Source organism: Panthera tigris, chromosome B1, assembly GCF_018350195.1.
Source record: "Panthera tigris isolate Pti1 chromosome B1, P.tigris_Pti1_mat1.1, whole genome shotgun sequence".
In the NCBI taxonomy this organism is placed as follows: domain Eukaryota; kingdom Metazoa; phylum Chordata; class Mammalia; order Carnivora; family Felidae; genus Panthera; species Panthera tigris.
This window is the reverse complement of record NC_056663.1, coordinates 79,243,355-79,264,871: the sequence shown is the minus strand read 5'-3', so window position 1 is coordinate 79,264,871 and position 21,517 is coordinate 79,243,355. Positions and strand designations below refer to the sequence as shown.

General features: G+C 35.6%; 2 protein-coding genes across 8 annotated transcripts in view; one reads left to right on the top strand and one right to left on the bottom strand.

Annotated features, from left to right (window-relative positions):
* The window catches only part of TMEM184C (transmembrane protein 184C), a 32,860-nt gene extending 18,501 nt beyond the window's left edge, over positions 1-14,359 (top strand). Inside the window, exons 6-12 of one of the 4 annotated variants that reach the window (XR_006216743.1) lie at positions 471-564; positions 3,184-3,296; positions 4,656-4,755; positions 5,230-5,401; positions 5,612-6,000; positions 11,777-11,841; positions 14,147-14,359. Coding sequence is in view for 1 of the 4 variants with exons in the window: in XM_007091753.3 (XP_007091815.2) it covers positions 471-564; positions 3,184-3,296; positions 4,656-4,755; positions 5,230-5,401; positions 5,612-5,877 (745 nt within the window). In the remaining 3 variants the exon portion in view is untranslated. Of the gene's footprint in view, positions 1-470; positions 565-3,183; positions 3,297-4,655; positions 4,756-5,229; positions 5,402-5,611; positions 6,388-11,776; positions 11,849-14,146 lie in introns of those variants that run through there. The other 3 variants (XR_006216744.1, XR_006216742.1, XM_007091753.3) reach the window with 3 other exon arrangements.
* The window catches only part of PRMT9 (protein arginine methyltransferase 9), a 38,249-nt gene continuing 24,042 nt past the window's right edge, over positions 7,311-21,517 (bottom strand). For all 4 annotated transcript variants that reach the window (XM_007091752.2, XM_042983814.1, XM_042983816.1 and 1 more), the window contains 3 exons: positions 11,893-12,046; positions 8,687-8,809; positions 7,311-8,387 (listed from right to left, as the gene is read on the bottom strand). In XM_007091752.2, the coding sequence (XP_007091814.2) occupies positions 8,172-8,387; positions 8,687-8,809; positions 11,893-12,046 (493 nt within the window). In that variant the 3' untranslated portion in view covers positions 7,311-8,171. The remainder of the gene's footprint in view (positions 8,388-8,686; positions 8,810-11,892; positions 12,047-21,517) is intronic.

The window sequence follows — 21,517 nt, the reverse complement described above, 5'->3', positions numbered from 1 at the left end:
CAGTATTTACCTTAGAATTAAAGCTAATTAACTTGTTTATGATGGCAGGCTTTATTTGTCTGCAGTTTAGAAACTGGGTAATCACATAAGCTAATACTTAGATATGGGTATTCATAAAATTTACCTCCCAAGACAAGTTGTAGGAAAAGTTATACTTGTAGTTATAGACTTGGATTATAAGCCTATAACTATCAAGCTTTTGAAAATTAGGCAACCTAATTTTTTTTAATCTAGTAATTATCCTTTCTAGTTCAGTGCATGTATCTTATTTTGGAATTAAGATGCAGAAATAATCATTTGGTAATGTTACTAAAAAATGTTTAATTTTGAACCACTTCTATGACCAAAATCAAGTGATTATCTATAGGGTCTTTTAAATAAACTGACTTCTAAATTTAAATATTTCTGTCAATGCTATGTTTTAAAATATATATTTGATTTAATCATAGATCTTATTTTTACCATTTTAGAATCTGTGAGCTGCTTGGTATATATGATGAAGGAAACTTTAGCTTTTCAAATGCTTGGACTTACTTGGTTATAATAAACAACATGTCACAATTGGTAAGTAAATATTTTTTTTATTTTTTTTTTTAAATTATTTTAAGTAGACTCTATATCCAGCATGGGGCCCAAACTTAAGATCCTAGGATCAAGGGTCACAAGCTCTACTGACTAAGCCAGCCAGGTATCCCAATAAATATTAACTGTATTAAATTAGTATCTGTGACTCTAAATTTTCTTAGGAAAAGTTTGAGAATGAAGTTTGTTATTTTTTAATCTTGAAATTTGATTTATAGGAAAGAACCTGAAGAAACTTTAACATGTCCTTATACATATATAAAGATATAAATATCTTTGGGTTAATTATTTGGTGACTTTTACCTTGACCTGTTGATCATGTTTGTTCATTTGGTTGTGGTAGTCACTACATAGTTGTGTGGATATGTCATAAATAAAAGCACAATGCTCTCCTTAAAATATACATAACCAGGGCATACTCAATAAGAGAATATATCTAATTGGATTATGACAGTACAAGGTTTGAATAAAAATGGGAGAATAAAATACTCTTATGTATTTGGAATTAAAGGAAAATTGTGAACGCCAAGTTTAAAAAAAAAATGTTCTAGAGGGGCACCTGGGTGGCTCAGTCGGTTGAGCCTCTGACTTTGGCGCAGGTCATGATCTCACTTTCCGTGAGTTCGAGCCCCACTTCGGGCTCTGTGCTGACAGCTTGGAGCCTGGAGCCTGCTTCAGATTCTCTGTCTCCCTCTCTCTGTCTCTGTCCCTCCCCTGCTCATGCTCTGTCTCTCTCTCTCTCTCTCTCATTCTCAAAAATAAATAGAGGTTTAAAAAAAAAAATTTTTTTTTAAATGTTCTAGAAACTGAAATGCTCTAAAAAAATAATTGTCCAATCCTTTCAACTTAAGAACTTGCACTTCATTTAAATCTTTAATGTTTTCAACAAAATAATAGGTGGAATGACATGCACGTGTGTTATTAGATGTTTATAATAAAAATTATATGCCTGTGGGGACATCTGGGTGGCTTGGTCGGTTAAGCATCCAACTTTGGCTCAGGTCAGGTCATGATCTCATGGTGCATGAATTCAAGCCCCACTCTGAGCTCCCCACTCTCAGCATGGAACCCACTTTGGATCCTCTGTCTCCCTCTGTCTCTGCTTCTCCCCACCTCCTGCTTTCTGTCAAAAATAAACATTTAAAAAAAATTATATGCCTGTGTATTTAAAGCTTTCCCTTATGTTCATGTTCTTTAAAACCAGTAATTCCATTACTGGGAATGTAATCCTCAAGTAGTTGTAAGGGGGTGCCTGGGTGGCTCAGTCAGTTAAGTATCTGTCTTGGTTTCAGTTCAGGTCATGATCTCATGGTTTGTGGGATAGAGCCCCTCACAGGGCTCTGCAGTGACAGCGTGGAGCCTGCTTGGGATTCTCTCTCACCGTTTCTCTCTCTGCCCCCACTCCTGCTCATACATGCATGCACGTGCTCTCTCTCAAAATAAACATTAAAAAAAAGAAATAGTTGTGTTTTTGGTTTGTTGAATATCTTTGTATATACAGACTATTTGTAATAGAAAAAGACTGGAAACCATTCAAAGCCCAGTGATAAGGACTGGTTAAATGTATGATGGTCCTTCCACTGGTCAAAATACTAGGCAGTAATTAAAAATAATCCTTATGAGGGGCCAACCTAGTTGGCTCAGTCGGAGGAACTTGCAACTCTTGATCTCAGGGTTGTGAGTTGGAGCCCCATGTTGGGTGTAGAGAGTACTTAAAATCTTTTTAAAAGTATTAATAATAATCCTTATGAAATATATGAAAAAGTAAGGTACTTTAAGTGAGGGAAAATCAGGCAACCAAATTTTATTTTCGGTTGGTGATACCTGTTAAAAACCACCTATATGTAGAATGGAATGGTTGGACAATGGGACTATAGACAACTTTATATTTTACTTTACTGCTTTTATATTCTAAAATATTTCAAAGAAACATTTTCTATGACTGTAATGGGAAAAAATAAACTTTTAGGGAAATGTTTATTGCTATGTACACTATACTATGTTATTACAATTGATTTTTAAAAAATAGTTAATACTGTCTGGAGCGTTTATTTTAAAAAAGTAAATTCAGCCAGATTAACATACTGCCCTCAAGAAAAATTGTTGATTCCTTACTTTCATTTTTCATGGGCAAATTTTATTCAAATAGTACTTATTTACTGTGTTTTATAAATAACATATATATATAATAGAGTAAGATAGTCAAACTTAACTTTTATAAAATTAATGATAATTTGTATATAAAAGCGATTAATAAGCAGATCAATATATTTTTATCTTGGCTGAGGGACAGCCTTTTCTTCCTTTCATGACAGTCACTTGTTCATTGTTTTCTTTATGGGTTCCAGTAAGTGAACACTTAAAGCCACTTTCAGGGAAGACATTATGCATCTCTTATTAGAAATTTCATATCATTATTTTCATCCCCAGTAAACTATAAAAGCTTGTTGTTAATCTAAAAATAACAGAATAGAAAACCTAAAAAATATTGCCTGAACCATGACTGTGTACCAGGTTCTGGTTTATAACTAACTGTATGATTTCTGTTACCATATTTAATTAATCTTATTGAAGAAGTTTAACTGTTAATCTTGTTTCTAGTTTGCCATGTATTGTCTGCTGCTATTTTATAAAGTACTGAAGGAAGAACTGAGTCCAATTCAACCTGTTGGCAAATTTCTTTGTGTAAAGCTGGTGGTTTTTGTTTCCTTTTGGTAAGTGTTGCTTTCTCTTAAATGTTCTTAGTTTCTACAGGGTAATAATACTGTTGATTAGGGAGGATTTTCAAAATGGTCTTAATGTAGAAGATGAATTAAAATGTCTCTGCTTACCTTTTAAAAAGTTCATCCTTTTAGCCCTTCTTGGTTTTTCATAAAGAAGTAATCAGATAGCATAACATTTACAAGAAAATAATTTGAGACAATCTAAATGTCTCAACACTAGAGGAATCATTAAAATATATCATGGTCCTTTCACATAAGAGAATAGTCTGCAGTTTGGAAGATAAATATAGAATATTTAATACTGTGAGGTATAATGTTCATTAGTAAAATACATTCTTTAAAGCAGAAGACAAAACTGTTCATGGTCCCAATTTAGTGAAAGAGTGGGTGATAGGGGACCTAGAAACAAATACACTAACATACAAATATGAAAAGGGGAAAAAGCATAATCCTTGAACTCCTACCACCCAGAAAGAATGATTAACATTATGGTGCACATAATGTCACATATAAAATTCCACAGAAATGGTTTCATACTATAAAAACTTGTAGAATTCAATGATACATTCAGTATATTGTGTATATAGTTCTTAGTCTATAAAGTGAGGATATAATTTTCTTGTTGTTTGGGTTTGTTTTGTTTTTTGGTTTTGCTAAGTATTCTGTTCTGTGGATCTAACTTTTTAACTAATCTTCTATTGACATTTAGTATGTTCCTGATTTTTTCACCATTACAAGCAATATTGAAGTAAAATTCTTATATGCAGAAATATGAAAACTCGTCTTACTATCTTATTATTAGCTGTCTAAATTTCACCCAGGGTTATATCCATAGATGTGCTTGAAATGTTCAGTGTGACTCCATCTTGGGAGTCTGACACCTTCTGAGTTTGTCTCTAGTTCCAGCACTTCAAACAAGACGGGTTTTAATGTTTTAAAGAATAATCTGGATAATTAAGACAGGTGTAAATAACATTGAAGTATCTGTCCTGTATTTTATTTTAAATGCCTGATATACAAGGTGTTAGGCATTGTCTATGTATAGGAAACATTTGCTTGTACACACTTTCAAAACAAAAAGACATAGAAACCAAATACTGAGGTTAACATATATTTAGAAATACATAATGAAAACTCATACAATGAAACTATACTAGAAGAATAAATTTGTAAAGCAAATAAATGTTTTTAATATAGATATATGCTATAATATAATATGCTATGAAGACAGGGTGGTGGTGGTGGTCCACAAGTTGTGCAGGGTTAACTTTTTTAAATGGCATATTTGTAAAACAACTGCTCATTTTATGCTTGATATAGATTTGGCGTTTACCTTTTCCTAACATATAGGCAAGCAGTAGTTATTGCTTTGTTGGTTAAAGTTGGCGTTATTTCTGAAAAGCATACATGGGAATGGCAGACTGTAGAAGCTGTGGCTACCGGACTCCAGGTTAGTGCTATCTGTGAATTTAATATGATTTTACTATTTACCCATTTTACATATTATCTCTGAAACCTGACAACAAGCAGGCTGTGGGGCTACTATTCTCACTTCACAAATGAGGAAACGGGGAAGTGTAGGGAAACTAGCCATCATCACTCGTGGTAGAGCCAGGAATAGAACCTAGAATTTGTTTTTCCTTCTTTCTCTGTGCATTTGTCTTTAGTCCTTGGGCAGTGGATTGAGAATGCACTGTACTTTAAGATATACTTGATTGGGGAGTATAAAGGAGGTTTAGATTTTTGCCATTTTGCCTTTTTTTTTTTGAGGTCGGAGACAGTTATTTTGGAAAATGAGTATAATATGGGGAAAAACAGATGTCAATACTTAAATACTTTTTGAAAAGAAAGATAGTGCTTTTATTTACAAAACTAGATTTAAGCTCAAAGATGGCTGATGTTTTTGTTGCTGTTGTTGTTGTAGGACTTTATCATCTGTATTGAGATGTTCCTTGCTGCTATTGCTCATCACTACACTTTCTCATATAAACCCTATGTCCAAGAAGCAGAAGAGGGCTCATGCTTTGATTCCTTTCTTGCCATGTGGGATGTTTCAGATATTAGGGATGATATTTCTGAGCAAGTAAGGCATGTTGGTAAGTACCAGCCATTTCATTCATCCAAACAGGTTATTGGAGTTCTCATACTAGGGCAATTTAGTAGCTATTTTTAAGAGATGAAAAGACTGTTTAAAGCAGTACCAGTAAAATTGGGTGTGGGGAGGTGGAACTTATTTTTAGCATGGTAAGTTTATAGTGATAAAAATAACTTTTGGCTAACTTGAAAACCTTTCTATTACTTTAAAGGAAGGACAGTCATGGGACATCCTAGGAAGAAGTTTTTTCCTGAGGACCAAGATCAAAATGAACATACAAGCTTGTTATCGTCATCATCACAAGATGCAATTTCTGTTGCCTCTTCTGTACCACCTTCACCCATGGGTCATTACCAAGGGTTTGGACACACTGTGACTCCCCAGACTACGCCTACTATGGCTAACATACCTGATGAAATGTATAATGACACTACAGGAGATAAAAATGAACTTTCAGATAAATCTGTGGCCTCCTGAACAAGTGTGCAGAAGCAAACTGTGCTCCTTCTACCATGTTATTTCATCACTTGGTATCCCATTGCTCAGGATTTTGTGCTTGGGACAAGCCATAAATGATGGAAAGTTTTCAACACAAAGAAGGTGAGAAAGCCAGGTACAACTACTGGATTTATATAACTGAGTTTTGTATATCACAAATAATCAGTTTAAATATCCTAGACTTAGACTTGATTTCTTAACATTAGAGTATCACATACTCAAATGGTAGAAAATGACTCTACTAAATGTTCCTGGTGTTACATTGCTTTATCAAGAGGATGGACATTAAAAAAAAAAAAAAAATCAATGCTTCTACCACTGCTGCATGAATAGAACGCTCTGGAATTTAGCAGAAAGTATAATTTGGAAATACGAATTAGTGGAACTTAATCATAATCATGTGCCATATATGCCTACCTAACAATTATTTCTCTATTTCTCAACTGGATGTCTTTCAATAAATAAGAATTTATCATTTATTTTCTGCAATTTTTTGTCTCCCATTACTTCAACATAAACTCTTAATGTTTTTTTCAAAAAGTTCTTGATTAGAGGCACAGCAAAAAAGAAATAAGTGCAAAAAAATTAAAGGTTAAAGATTACACACCTACAATGAAGGATACCTATATCTTCTATTCCTTTTAGAAGAAATGGGACCTAATATAAATCTTAAAACAACTACTATCTAAAAATCTTATTTGCAACACTACTAATAGATTAATAAGTTATCCATGATTTTCAGATGAAAAGAATAAACTGGATAGAAGATTGGGAGGATAAATAAGAAACTTATTGGGCATCTGGGTGGCTCAGTCGGTTAAAGCATCCGACTTCGGCTCAGGTCATAATCTCATGGTTCACGGGTTTGAGCCCCACATCGGGCTCTGTGCTGACAGCCCAGAAACTGGAGCCTGCTTCGTGGATTCTGTCTCCCTCTCTCTCTGCCCCTCCCCCATTTGTACTCTGTCTCTCTCTAAAATAAATAAAACATTAAAAAAAAAAAAAAACTTATGATAGCAATGGAGTCTACTTTTCCTCAATGCTGTCACAGGTGTCAGCAAATAAATCTAGGCTGAGTAGTCTTAATTATTCATTAAACCATAGTCAGAAGACATGTAGGTGCTATTTGGGAGACACTTCTTACTTAAGATGGAGTTTCTCAAATTGCTAATCACAACCAACTGGGTTATATACTGCAAATAAAATCTAGAAAGTGCCAGAGTAGTATGTTACAAATAGCAATAATAAATATTATTTCTCAAAATCTTTGCTTTATATATTTATGCACACACATTCACATACATATACTGGTTCACTGTAAATTGGAGTCTTTATTCTGTCCGCTATTATAAACATTTCTATTGAAAGTAAAGCTGGGTAGTATAATACTAGAGCAACGAGAGCAGGCAATGTAGAGAGAAGGTATGTCTTATTTTCTTTGTGGCTTACTTACAAAGAGCACACAGTATTTACAAGGTACATCTTATTAATCTTCCTGTTGCAAGTCTTTAAAAATTGGACCAATTATTATATATTTCTTACTGCACATATGGATCAAAACTTTAAAAAATACTGATTTAGGTTTACCTCGTTCTTGAACTTACCAGCTTTTTCATTTTCTTTGCCAAAGTAGACCAGGAAAAAGGCTCCCTCTTTAAAACTTTACTTCATCCTTAACTCTTTTACTCTCATAATTAGATTTAGCTTATAGCTTAAATTCTTACTCAGGTTTGCATTCTCCAAACACGAAACCCAAGGAGTTTCAGAAACATACTAAGTATTTAAAAGAAGCAAGCTTGGAATTTATAAGTAACCATAACCCTGTCTTCAATTGAAGCCAACTTTCTGATAGATCCCAATTATAAGTTTGGACTTAACTCAAGATGCCTAAAAAATTAAAAGTTTGCTTTACTTACACAGGACAATGAAGACGGGACTCAAATCCCTTATATTTATAGATTTAGAATGTAGACTAAAGCGTTTAGAAAAATTGAACCCATTGTAAGTACAACCAAGCAATAAAAACAAAGCTTACCTACTTGAAAAATTAATAACAGCCTTTTTGAAAAAAGTCTGCAGCAATATTTTTATAATAACGCTCCTCTTTAAAATCTTTTAAATATACTTTATTAATCAATTTAAAAAATATTTAACCATTACAAGGAATTAAATCTTTATACCCCCATTTCATGAATACAATTCCACTACTAATTCAGACCAGAACTGCACACTTGCTGCTCTGCCTGAACAGTTTTTCATTAGAAAACTACTCTTCATTGTTTTACTGTGATGCTGACATTGCTTTTGTGATGCTGGACACTGAGTACTAATTCTTCTCCCATTTCCACCTGGATGGGATTATCTAATACAACTGCAGCTTGTTTCCAGTGGGAGGCTTCACTTGAAGTATCCAACCTAATCTCGTCATCAAGGTACATATGATACCAAAAGGGAATGGCAGTCACTTGTCCAGATTTACAAATGTGTACCTATGAAAATTAAGAAATTATGAAAATTTCATCAGAGTAAATAGAGCAGAGTTAAATAAGTAAGTTTTTGTCTTTTTAGTCAATTTTAGCTCCAAATTTTATAAAGATTTAATCATCCAATCCAAATATCAACCTATTTTATTCACTAGTATTTACCAAGCTCATTTTTGAATATTGTTTAGAAAAAAAACCTAACATTTAAATCTTCAAAGAAAGTGACTAATACTATTTTGTGTATATAAAGTATTACCTAGCTTAAGAAAATTCTGACTATGACAAGAATAATCATTTTGTATTACCTTTACTTCTCTGTTAGAGGTGTTCAAATATGGAGTCATTAAATCTAGTCTTAAGAGTTCCACTGGCTTGCTTAAAGGTATACAGGGCAATGAGGACAGATCCAAAAATACACGTATAGGTACCTAGAAAAAGTACAAATTTTTCACTTTTACTCAATTCTTTCTGTGGCCCAATGACCCTGAAGTGCTTACTTTGTACTTGCATCAGTATGATACAATGCTTTTTACACCTAATATCTCATTTAATTTAATTCCCATATCAACCTTAAGGCATAAGGACTTTCATGATTCCAGTTTTATAAGAAGGATGAACAAACCAAGGCTTAGGCAGGTTACATAATTTGTTATGGTTTCAATTATCTACGAATTCTTTTCTTAGATGAAAGCAGATTAAATTTTTACTTAAGCCAAATAGCTCCAAAAATTTTAAACACAGATGTGCTTATGTGTGAAAGATGAACTAATTAGCAAATAGTACAATATTATTGTACTGTTTGAGAAAATGCCAAATAATAGTGGATTTCATTGTAAAATAAAGTTTAATTCTAGAAAGCAATGTTTCCCAACTTCGGCTGCAAGTTAAAATCACCTAAAGAGCTTTTTAAAAGCCTCAACTGTTCAGGCCATACCTCAGATCAATCTGGAGTTGGGAGCCAAGTATCTATAGTTCTGAAAGTTCAGTCAAGGTTGAGAGCCACTGCTATAATGTGTTCCATCAATTTTAGCAGCAATAGAACCTTCCTACCAGTAACTTCAGCCTCTTCAATTTGAAACAGAAAGGAAACTGTTGTTTTAAAAGTGCCCTCTTTCCTTTGAGTAAAATATTAGCAACTGTTCATGGTGAAACAATGGACACAGATATACCAACCTCTTCCTGGGCATCCTGAAGGCATGCAAGCTTCCCTCACCATAAAAACAGCAATTCCATGCCATTTCCAAGACTGATTATGCCCTTTACCCTCATTTGTATCAGTCACCAGAAGAAGCCCTAAATTCCTTTGTTACCTCTCATCACATGCACTCTACTCCTTCATAGCCTGTCCTCACTTCTGTTTCTCAACCTAGCCCACTGGCCATCCCTGTCATCTGTGTTAATTCTTCTCACATTTCCCATCTAGAGTTCATCATTTCATGAGTTCTCTAGAGTTCAGTTCTTTCTATATACGCCCAAGGTGATTTCACTCAGACTTAGGGCTTTAAATATCATGTACCACATTTTATCTCTAGCCTGTATCTTTCTCTGAATTCTTATAAATGATCCTGCAAACACATAAATGCAACCTAATCCTCCTGCTATTTTCCCCAAATCAGTAGATGGTAACTATCCTTCCAGGTGCTCTCATTACCCACATCGAATCTATCACACAATGCACCCTCAAGTATGTCTACAATTGGAACTCTGCATCGTCTCCACACTGCTATGACTCACTCCTAAGTCACTACTACCTCTTACCTGGATTACTGCAATAATGCCTTTGCCTGCTCTCACAAGTGGCTTACTTCTAACCCCTTAACCATAGTAACCCTTTCAAAACAAGATACCTCATGTCACTCCTCCACGTGTTTTCCACCCTTTTCATAGTAAAAGTCTTCCTATGACCAAAACGGTCTACACGATCTGGTTCCTAATACTTTTCTGACTGCATTTTTCATCTGACTCACTCATGGTATCTTCCTGCTGTTTCTGAACACTCCAATCATGCTCTTGCCTCAGGCCATTGCATTTGTTGATCCTTTGACTTGTTTATGATTTGCTTCCTTATGTCTTCAGCTCCCTGCTTAACTACCACTTACCCATGAGTCCTTCCCTTAGTCATTACCTATATGAAACAGTATATATCACATACCCCCATTCCCTGTATTTCTTAACTTGCTTTATGTCCATAGCACTTCTAACCATCTATCATACTAATCTTTTTACTTGTTTATCTATTTCTTGTTTGCCAATTTGAGTGCTAGCTCCATGAATGCAGGAATTCATCTCTTATTTTCCTAGGCCAGTAAAAAAAAACAGAAGAGAAGGGATATGAAAAGTATACAGACCATGAATACAAACTATTAAGGAAGGGAGGATATAAGACAGGAAGTACAGTGAAAAGATGGCAAGGTCAAAATATAATAGATTCTGATGGGACCAAAGAGTTGCTTGCTGATCAAGAGGGAATAAGCTAGAAAGAAAGGAGATGGTATTTTTGAACCACACAAACAATTTAAACTTCTGTCTTCTTTTTTTTTAAGTTTATTTATTTTTTTAGTAATCTCTACACCCAATGTGGGGCTTGAACTCACAACCCCAAGATTATGAGTCACACACTTCTGCAACTGAGATAGCCAGGTGCCCCTAAACTTCTGTCTTCTGATAAGTGTATTCTCCTTATTAAACTCGCAAAAAATCTGAGATTAAACAAACTCTAAAACTTGTTAGCCAGCCCTGAAAAAAGCATTTTCTCAAGAAACTTATATTTGCTAAGTACTGTTCACATAAGATCTAACTGCATCTTCAAGGGTTTACTATGTATAGCCTTCAAATAAAAGTTTTAGATATCAATTCTTGAATTCTGTACCCAAATCCTACTTCCCAAAAATTCTGCTTTGGTTTACACATCAGTATCGCATCAGTAGGTACTTCCTGCCTCTGTCTTCAACCCAAACTTCTTCCCTTAAACATTCTATCCACTCACACAATTTTAATCCGCAAATCTGTATTCTGCTAATACCTTTGCCAGCACTAGATCTTGACTCCTTGTTTCCCAAATAGCAACTAAACCCTTTGCCTTGCGCTCCAGTTTCCTAGGCTCCTATATTCTTACCCACAGCAGTCTAACTGTCTAGACACTAGCTGCTTACATCTATCACCTGCCAGCCTGAGGTTTCAATGTACTAAAGGGTTCAAGTTTGGAACACAGGTCTTTTTCTGACTGCTTCTGCTTTAGACAAGAAGCACCCTTTTTCATAAGACTAAACCTAGTACCCTATTTTCACTTAGTGGTTCAGAAGAATATCTATAGACTTTTGTCAATAGGAACAACAGAATTCCTTGGCGATTCTAATCCCTATGTTGATTTTCACTCATAAATTCCTTTGTTCTAGGAAACTGATTACCATCCTGATCCAGCTAAACACAGTGACTGTATTAAACTATGGAGAAAGATAAGGTAGATGGTGGGTAATAGCCACCTGATGGAACTTCTCTTCTAAACACTTACCTGAAACTGATTAATAAAAGGTGCTATATTCAATCCAAGAGTGCGTTCTGTTCCTTGAACAGCACTCTCTTCTACCAGTGTCTGTGATTCCACAAGCAACCCAAACATCAACACATATTGAGGAAAGATCTTGCCTCCAGATTGCAGCAAACACCTAGAGAAGGAAAAATGTTTTAAAAATCGTGATTCCCTGCATTTTATAAATACCAATAATTAATTCATAATGAATTGGTAAACTACAGATTGTACCTAATCTAATGGACTGTATGTTATTGGCTGGTTGTTCAGAGTGATAAACCACTGGAAATAATTTCCCAAAAAGTCAAAGTGGCTGCTGATCCATGAAAGAGAAAAACAACCAGTTGGCTTGATGGATGTAAGTCTTTAGATTCAGGAAGAGTAATCAATGGATATTAAAACTAGTGGGTGAAAGTTTTATTTGGAAAAAGATATTTACATCGTCTCCAAGTATCGTCCCCACAAATGGCTTACTAGTTACAAAGGGAAAAACAGCAACTTACTATGGAAAAACCCAGTGAATACAACCTAAAACACACTGACCTAAATTAATATCAACAATCATGGGATAAAGCAATACTATATGCCTCCTAATGTGACAAAACTTCTGTGAGGAAAACTGAGGAAGACTGGGGAGAAAAAAAGGAATATAGGATATTACTGGGATAGGGAAATGTTTAATATAGACTATATGTTAAATAATAGTATCTTTATCAATGTTAAGTTTCCTGAATGTGATTTTATTGTGATATGTAGGGAAAAGCCTTTGTTCTAAGGAGATACACGCTAAATGTTAAACCGTGAAGGTTATAAAGACAAAAACAATAGTCTTATGTTCATTGTTACTATTCTTGCAATTTTTCTTAAGTTTGAAATTTTGAAATATTTCAAAATAAAAAGTTGATGGAAAACCTTATGATAAGTAAACAGACTGCTCTTGTAACAGCTCTCCCTAAAGATTAGGTCATTGGAAGCCAAGTCATAACTGGGTCATTTGATGAACATGGAATCAGCAAGGGAAGTTAGAGATGATTCCTAAGTATAATGCCATTAGACTGAGAAAAGTCATGATCTTAAACCAAGACAATCTCTCTTCAGTAAATAAATATAAGTACATCATCATTTACATTGTAGTAAGTCCTACATATTATAGATCAGCCTAAAAAAGGACTTCACAGTACTTTGCTCATTTTTGTTATTGCTTTCCTATCAACTTCTAGTATTTTAGGTAAAGTCTAATAGAAATTAATCTCTATAATTAATAAAATTACACAGCTCTTAACAAAATTCCTGTCTATGTCTTTACCAAACCAGATAAAAATGTGTCTTCCTAAAAAACTGGAGAAATCTACCTGTTTTGCTCAAATGGATCAGGTTTATTCCTGATAATTCAATGGCACTAATTTTTCTGAAAAAATGATGAAGTTATCTCTAATTGTGATCCATTTAAATAGAGCCAGATCTAATCACTATTAAGATCACAATTTCTCAAATGACAGACCAGCCAGAGCTTTATGCTCTTGACTAAATTCCCTCCATCCCCAGTAACCACAAGAGGGTACTGTTCTATGAAATTTGCAAGCTGAAAAAGCACATACGGTTAGAAGTCAACCTTCTAACCATAAAAATCTATGGGGAAAAGGAAGGGAGGGCATTACATTAAATCATTTCAGAAAATTAGACTAAACAAAATATCAAAATTTTATCTTCTGAACCCTAAAAAGTCAGAACAGGCTGACTAGAGTACTAACAACTGTACTAGAGATAAATACTATACACAAAGGCAGTATATGATAATTATTTTAAAAGACCATGGTCATACTATTTTAATCTAAAATGTTATACAATGGGGCACCCGGGTGGCTCAGTTGGTTAAGCGTCCAACTTCGGCTCAGGTCATGATCTCACAGTTTGTGAGTTCGAGTCTCGCATCGGGCTCTGTGCTGACAGCTCTAAGCCTGGAGCCTACTTCAGATTCTGTGTCTCCCTCTCTCTCTACCTCTCTCTGCCTCTCTCTCTGCCTCTCTCTCTCTCTCTCTCTCTCTCTTTCTCTCAAAAGTAAATAAACATTAAAAAATTTTTAATATAAATAAATAAAATGTCACACAAATCCTTAACTCAATATTACTGTCACTAAGAGGAATGCTCCTTAGTTATGTTTAGATAAAAGAGTAATTGCCTTGAAATTCTGCTTAGCTTTACTGACACTGTTTTGTTGTCACTTATACCACTGCAGCTGCCAGACTCCTCGATGGATCCTCTGCAAAGCCAAATAATACTTCTGAACCATCTGTGCCTTCAGCAGTGAGAAAATACGTTCCAACTCAAAAGTCTAACCATAAATGGCAAAAATTCTGAAGAAACTCTTCAGTTTCCTTGTGACCCAACACAAGATGTTTTTAAATGCGTTTTAAATTTAAAAAAAGAAAAGTACCAAGCTTTTAAACTTCTTCCTGTATTTTAATCTAGTATGACTGAGCAAAGTCTAAGAATGAAGATTTTAAAACAATGACTACAAAGAAAGGTAGCTAGAAACTAAATATTTGAGTCTGTGAAATGGCTCATTTTCCCTTGCCTTGTTTGGGGGTGCTCAGAGGAGTTCTAGTGAGACAGATGCCCTTATCCCAGATAGAACTTCACCCTCTTTCACCAGTCATGAGACCTCCCCTCTGTTAAACACTGACCATTAATAACAGGAGGCCTGTGTGAGAAGTATCTGCATACCTCTGTCCCCAGAATCAAGATAAGCCCGCCCATTCAGGTAAGGAGACTGAACAATAGCTTGGGCTGAAGGAAAGAAGCACTGGTTCTTCACTGTTACTCAGGAGGTAGGGATTTGGAGGGGAGGGAACACTGGTTAAAACCATAATCATGGGCACTACTAGCATTTAGTGACCAGAGGTGCCAAACATCCTGCAATCCATAGGACAATCCTATATAAGAAAATTAAACCAAAACTGTCCCACCCAAACTTCCAATAGGACACCCGCCCCAACTAAGAAACACCAGGAAATGGAGTTGGTAGCTTTATATAAGATGTTTCCCACTAATATAACTAATCATTCAGACAGAACACACTGCTCAATTGTTTTTATAACCAAACATGCTTTTTAAAAATCCTTTAAAGGTTACATTTAAATAAAATGTGACTGACTGAACGCTTTTCCACTAAAGATCAGGAACAAGAAAAGGACACCCACTTTCATTACTTCCATTCAATGTAGTCACTGTAAGTCCTAGGGGAAGCAATCAGGCAAGAAGAATAAAGGGCATCAAAGTTGGAAATGAAGAAGTAAAACTATCTCTGTGCATAAACAACATTATCATATATGTAAAAGCCTCTGAAGATTCCACATAAAAATATTACAACTAATTAATTCAGCAAAGTTGCAGGACATAAAACCAACACACACAAATTAGTGGTATTTCTGCAATTAATATGAACAACCCAAAAAGGAAATTTAGGAAACAATTTCACTTTCTATAGCGTCAAAGTAATAAAGTACTTAGGAATAAACTTAACGAAGCAGGTGGAAAAGACTTGCAAACTGAAAACTACAAACATTGCTGGAAGAAATTAAAGAAGACACAAATAAATCAAAAGACATCCCACATTCACAGACTAGAAGAAAATACTGTTGCTACCCAAAGTGAGCTATACAGATTTAATGCAGTCCCTTTCAAATCCCAACAGCATTTTTTACCAAAATAGAAAACCCCATCCTAAAATTATATGGAATTTCAAGGGATCCAGAATAGCCAAAACAATCTTGAAAAAGAACAAAGTTGGAAGTTTTATACTTCCTGATTTCAAAACTTACTACAAAGTACAGGGAAAATGACCATATAAATAAAATGGTAGAAAAGGAAGCCTCAGATTCACCTCTTCCCACAGAGACACTTACTTACCCAAAACGGCACAGACTAGGGGCACTTGGGTGGCTCAGTCAGTTAAGCATCTGACTCTTGATTTCAGCTCAGATCACGATCCCACAACTTCTGAGTTCAAGCCCCACCTTGGGCTCTACATTGGCAGTGTGGAGCCTGCTTGAGATTCTCTGTCTCCCTCTCTCTCTGCCCCTCCCCCACCTGAGCTCTCTGTCTCTCTCAGAAATAAACATGAAAAAAAAAAAAAAAAACCTAAAAAACACACAGACTAAACTGTTTCTGTGAGATACCTAGAAACTAGTTAAGAGGTTCCTGTACTCCAAGCCAGTACACGGCCAGAAAGAACTATATGGAAGATGATAGGAAAGTGTATCGCATTTACTTGCCACAGTCCCCAGCTACAGCACAGTACAATCAAGAGACAACCCCCAATTCCCAGCTTCTTGTTGGGGAGAGAAACAGAAGAATGGAATGTACATCCGACACTGTGACTTTTGGGAGTGCTGCCCAAGGAACTGGTTTCTGTCTCACATGAAATCTAAGTGACAAAAAATGGGCGCCAGGCTGGGGCCCTCTGGTAGATTACAAAGGCGATGACTTGGCTTAAAGACCAGAGAGTCTGCAGTTCCACAGACAGTCATCAGGGTGAGCTCTGGTACTATGACTTGCTATAGCACCAAGGGAGCTGCAGTACTTCAGACCGATACTAGGGGAGCTCCTGAGGAGAAACCAGCAAGACTTCAACTAGCTGACACACAAAAGCCCCAAAGAAGCTACATGCCCAGAAAAGGCTTGCGAGGTCTTCAGAATCTCTAGTCAGGCTGAATGGTAAAGGTCCTCCCTGTACAAAGCCTCCCTGTACAAAGCCTCCCTGTACAAAAACTGAGAGAGATGAGGCATTCTTCTAAAAGCTCAAGTCCTAACAAAAGTTAACGTGGCATACAAATACGGAAACATGGCCTAATCAAAGGACATTAAATATCCAGAAATTGACCCTAATGAAACAGATAAAAGAATTAAAATTAACTATCATTAGGATGCTCAAATAAATGAAATGCAGAAAATGATGCATAAATAAATAGAGAATATCAACAAAGACATAGAAACTATAAAAAAAGAACCAAACAAATTGTGAGCTGAAAAATAACTGAACTGAACATTTTACTAGTGGGATTCAACAGAGACTTGACCAGACATAATGATCAAATTCGAAAACAGACAAATGAGACTACATCAAACTTAAAAAATTCTGCACATCAAATGCCTAAAGGACACAATCAACAGAGTGAAAAGGCAACCTATGAAATGAGAGAAAATATCAGTAAATCATGTATCTCATAAGGGGTTAACATCCAGGATATAAAACAAACTCCTATAACTCAACTACAGCAAAAATCCGATTAAAAAATGGGCAATGGACTTCAATAGGCAGTTCTTGAAAGAAGATATAAAAATGACCAACAACAATATGCAAAAATGCTCATTATCACTAATCACGAGAAATGCAAATCAAACCATAAAACATGAGCCTACACCCATTAGGATGTCTACTATCAAAAGAACAGAAAATAAACAAATGTTGGTAAAGATGTGGAGAAACTGGAATCCTTGTGCACTGCTGATAGAAATGTAAAATGGTACAGCCATTATAAAAAAGATTCTGGAGATTCCTCAAAAAATTAAAAATAGAATTACCATATGACTCAGTTAACTGCACCTCTGGATATATATCAAAAGAACTGAAAGCAGGGGCGCCTGGGTGGTTCAGCTGGTTGAGCATCAGACTCTGGATTTCGGCTCAGGTCATGATCTCATGGTTTGTGAGTTCGAGCCCGGCATCCCTGCTTGGGATTCTCTCTCTCTCTCCCCCTCTCTCTGTCCCTCCCCTACTTGCACTCTTCCTCTCTCTCTCAAAAATAAATAAATAAACTTAAAAAAAAATCAACTGAAAGCAGAATCTGAGATTATTCACAGTAGCTAAAAGGTAGAATAACTCAAGTATCCATCAATAGATGAATGGCTAATGGCATATTTATATAGTGGAATATTATGCAGTTTAAAAAAGAAGGAAATCCTGTTACATGTTACAACGTGGGTGAACCTCAAGGACATTATGGTAAGTGAAATACATCAGTCACATAAGACAAATACCATATGATTCCACATATGAAGTATCTAAAGTACTCAAAATAATACAAAATAGACATAGAAATTAGAAAGGTGGTTGCCAAGGGCTTGGGGGGTGAGGGGAATTAGTGTTTTGTGGTTATAAAGTTTCAGTTTTGCAAGATGAAAAAGTTCTAGAGACCTATTGGTTACAATGTGAAAATACCTTAGTACTACTTAGCTGTATACTTAAAAATGGTTTAGATGATAAATTGAATGTTTCCCACGTAAAAAAAGAATTAGTTACTTAAAAACGAACTTATTATGAAGCTACAGTAATCAAACCAGGATGGTACTGGCATAAAGGGAGATATGTAGATCAATGAAACAGAATTCAAGAGCTCAGAAATAAACCTTGGCATATACGGTGAAATGATTTTTGCCAAGGGTATCAAGAGCATTCGATGTGGAAAAGACAGTCTTTTCTATTAACAGTGTTTGGAAAACTGGATATCCACACTCAAAGGAGTGAAGCTGCGCCCTAACTATATACCATATACAAAAATTAAGTCAAAATGGATCAAAGACCTAAATGTAAGACCTAAAACTATAAACACTCTTAGAGAAAACATGAGAGAATAGTTTTAGGCCACAGAATCTGACAATAATTTCCTGGATATCAAACCAAAAGCACAGGCAACAAATTAAAAAAAAAAAAAAAAAAAAAAGTGGACTGTATAAAAATTTAAATTTCTGCACATCAAAACACACTTTCAGGGCACCTCAGTTAAGCATCTGACTTCAGCTCAGGTCATGATCTTGTGATTTGTGGGTTCCAGCCCCACTTCAGGCTCTGTGCTGACAGCATGGAGCCTGGAGTCGCTTCAGATTCTCTGTCTCCCTCTCTCTCTCTGCCCCTCCCCGCTCCTCTCAAAAATAAACATTAAAAAAACAAAAAGATACTTTCAATAAAGTAAAAAGGCAACCAACCCACAGAATTGGAGAAAATATTTGTAAATTATCTGATAAGGAATTAATATCCAAATACATAGAGAATTCCTAAAATAAAAAAAAAAAAAGTCTGACTCAAAAATTGGCAAAGAACTTGAAAAGACATTTTTCCAAAGAAGATATAAAGATAGCCAATAAGCACTTATTTTACAAAGCTCAACAACACTAAAAGGGAAATGCAAATCAAAACATTAAGACATCATCTCCCACCCAGTAGGATAGCTACTACAAAAAAAAAAAAAAAAAAAAAAAAAAAAAAAAATAACAAGTGCTGGTGAGGATTTAAACCCTGTGTACTGCTGATGGAAATATAAAATTGTACATCAAGTGTGGAAAGCAGTATAGCAGCTGCTCAAAAAATTAAAACTAGGATTACCATATGATCCAGCAATTCCACTTCTGGGTATATACCCAAAAGAATTTCAAGCAGGGTCTGAAAGATATTTGCATTCTCATGTTCATTATTATTGTTATTCACAATAGCTAAAAGGTGGAAGTAACCCAAGTGACCATCAATGAATGAATGAATAAGCAAAATGTGATATATACATACAATGCAATATGATTCAGCCTTAAAAAAAAAAGAAGTTCAGGGGCGCCTGGGTGGCTCAGTCGGTTGAGCATCCGACTTGGGCTCAGGTCATGATCTCACAGTTTGTGAGTTCGAGCCCCACGTCAGGCTCTGTGCTGACAGCTTGGAGCCTGGAGCCTGCTTCAGATTCTGTGTCTCCCCCTCTCTGTCCCTCCCCTGCTCATGCTCTGCCTCTGTCTCTCAGTAATAAATAAACATTTAAAAATTTAAAAATAAATAAATAAATAAAATTAAAAAAAAAGAAGTTCTGACACATGCTACAACATGGATGAACCTGGAGGACATTATTCCAAGTGAAATAAAGACAGTAACAAAAATATAAATATAGTTGGTTCCAGTCATATGAGGTAGTCAAACTCATAGAAGCAGAGACTAGAATCATGATTGTTAGCTGCTGGGGAGTGGATGGAATGGGGAGTTATTGTTTAATGTGCAGAAGGTTTCAGTTTTACAAGATGAAAAGAGTTATGGGGATAATTGAAGATGATGGTTGCACAACATTATGAAAATATTTAATACCACCAAACTGTACATTTAAAGATAGTTAAGATGGTAAATTTTATGTTATGTGCATTTTACCACAATAAAAAAAATTTGAAAAAGAATTAAAACTGAAGATAAAATAAACCATTAGGTAAAGTGTCTTTCTAAATAAGTCAAACTTCATTTGTGTTAAAAATTCATAGAGCTGAAATTCCTTCCAAGGTGGCTAATGCAATATCCCTCATTTTACAGATGAGGAAAACTGAGGATGAGAGTCTGTATTATGTGATTTATAGAAAATTTCACTACTTCAGGAATTCATTAACAAATGTGAGACTAGCTCTGAACCCTTTAAGCACCACATTCTGGGGCGCCTCGGTGGCTCAGTCGGTTAAGCGGCCAACTTTGGCTCAGGTCATGATCTCACGGTCCGTGAGTTCGAGCCCCGCGTCGGGCTCTGTGCTGACAGCTCAGAGCCCGGAGCCTGTTTCAGATTCTGTGTCTCCCTCTCTCTGACCCTCCCCCATTCATGCCCTGTCTCTCGCTGTCTCAAAAATAAATAAACGTTAAAAAAAAAAAAAAAAAAAGTTGGTTAAGCACCACGTTCTAAACTCTATCGAGTATATCTGATTAAAATTTTATGTGCGTGTATGTATGTATTTGTGTCAAATCTCTGTATCCCCATAATTTGTGATATGTACAAAACTGTTTTGAAGGGAAAAAAAGTGGTGATTTTTATTTGTTACTCCATAAGAAGAGTTTGGCTAACAAAAGAAAATGTATATGGAACCTAAAATATAATTACCCATAGAATCACTTTTTCCTGGTTTTGTCAAATGTTTTTTTCTTCAATAGATAATCTGCCTTTGCTATTGCAATCTGGTCTGTATTCCCTGCTTTTCCTATACTACAAAACAACCCATATATACACCACAAAATCCAAAATCTATAACATTCATTTTACTCAAACTTGGATCCCCAAACGTTAAATATTGCCATCTTTTCAGATCTGAGCAGCATGACCAAAGGTCTTTGAAGCTTAGCCAAATTTGCTTTCAGTATTAAATATTAGGGTCAAGTTTGCCTCCAGCAACAACACTGAAGGGAAAATCTCTTAGGGAGATAACTGTACTATAAAATAAAGATTTTAAGACCTAAGAGGACTGGGATTGTTCATCAGAAGCACTCTGCTCAGGGCACCTGGGTGGCTCAGTTGGATGAGCATCTGATTCTTGATACCTGCTCAGGTCATGATCTCACTGTTTGTGAGATTGAGCCCCGAGTCAGGTTCTGTGTTGACAGTGTGAAGCCTGCTCGGGATTCCCTCTCCCTCTTTCTCTGCCTCTCCCCCACTTGTGCACATACACACTCTCTCAAAATAAACATTTAAAAAAATTTTTTTTTTTAAAGAAGCACCCTGCTCTCCCAACATATCATCAACTGTGTACTATATATCTCTTAAAGATACGTCTTATTAAGATGTTATTTGAGGGGCGCCTGGGTGGCTCAGTCGGTTAAGCGTCCGAC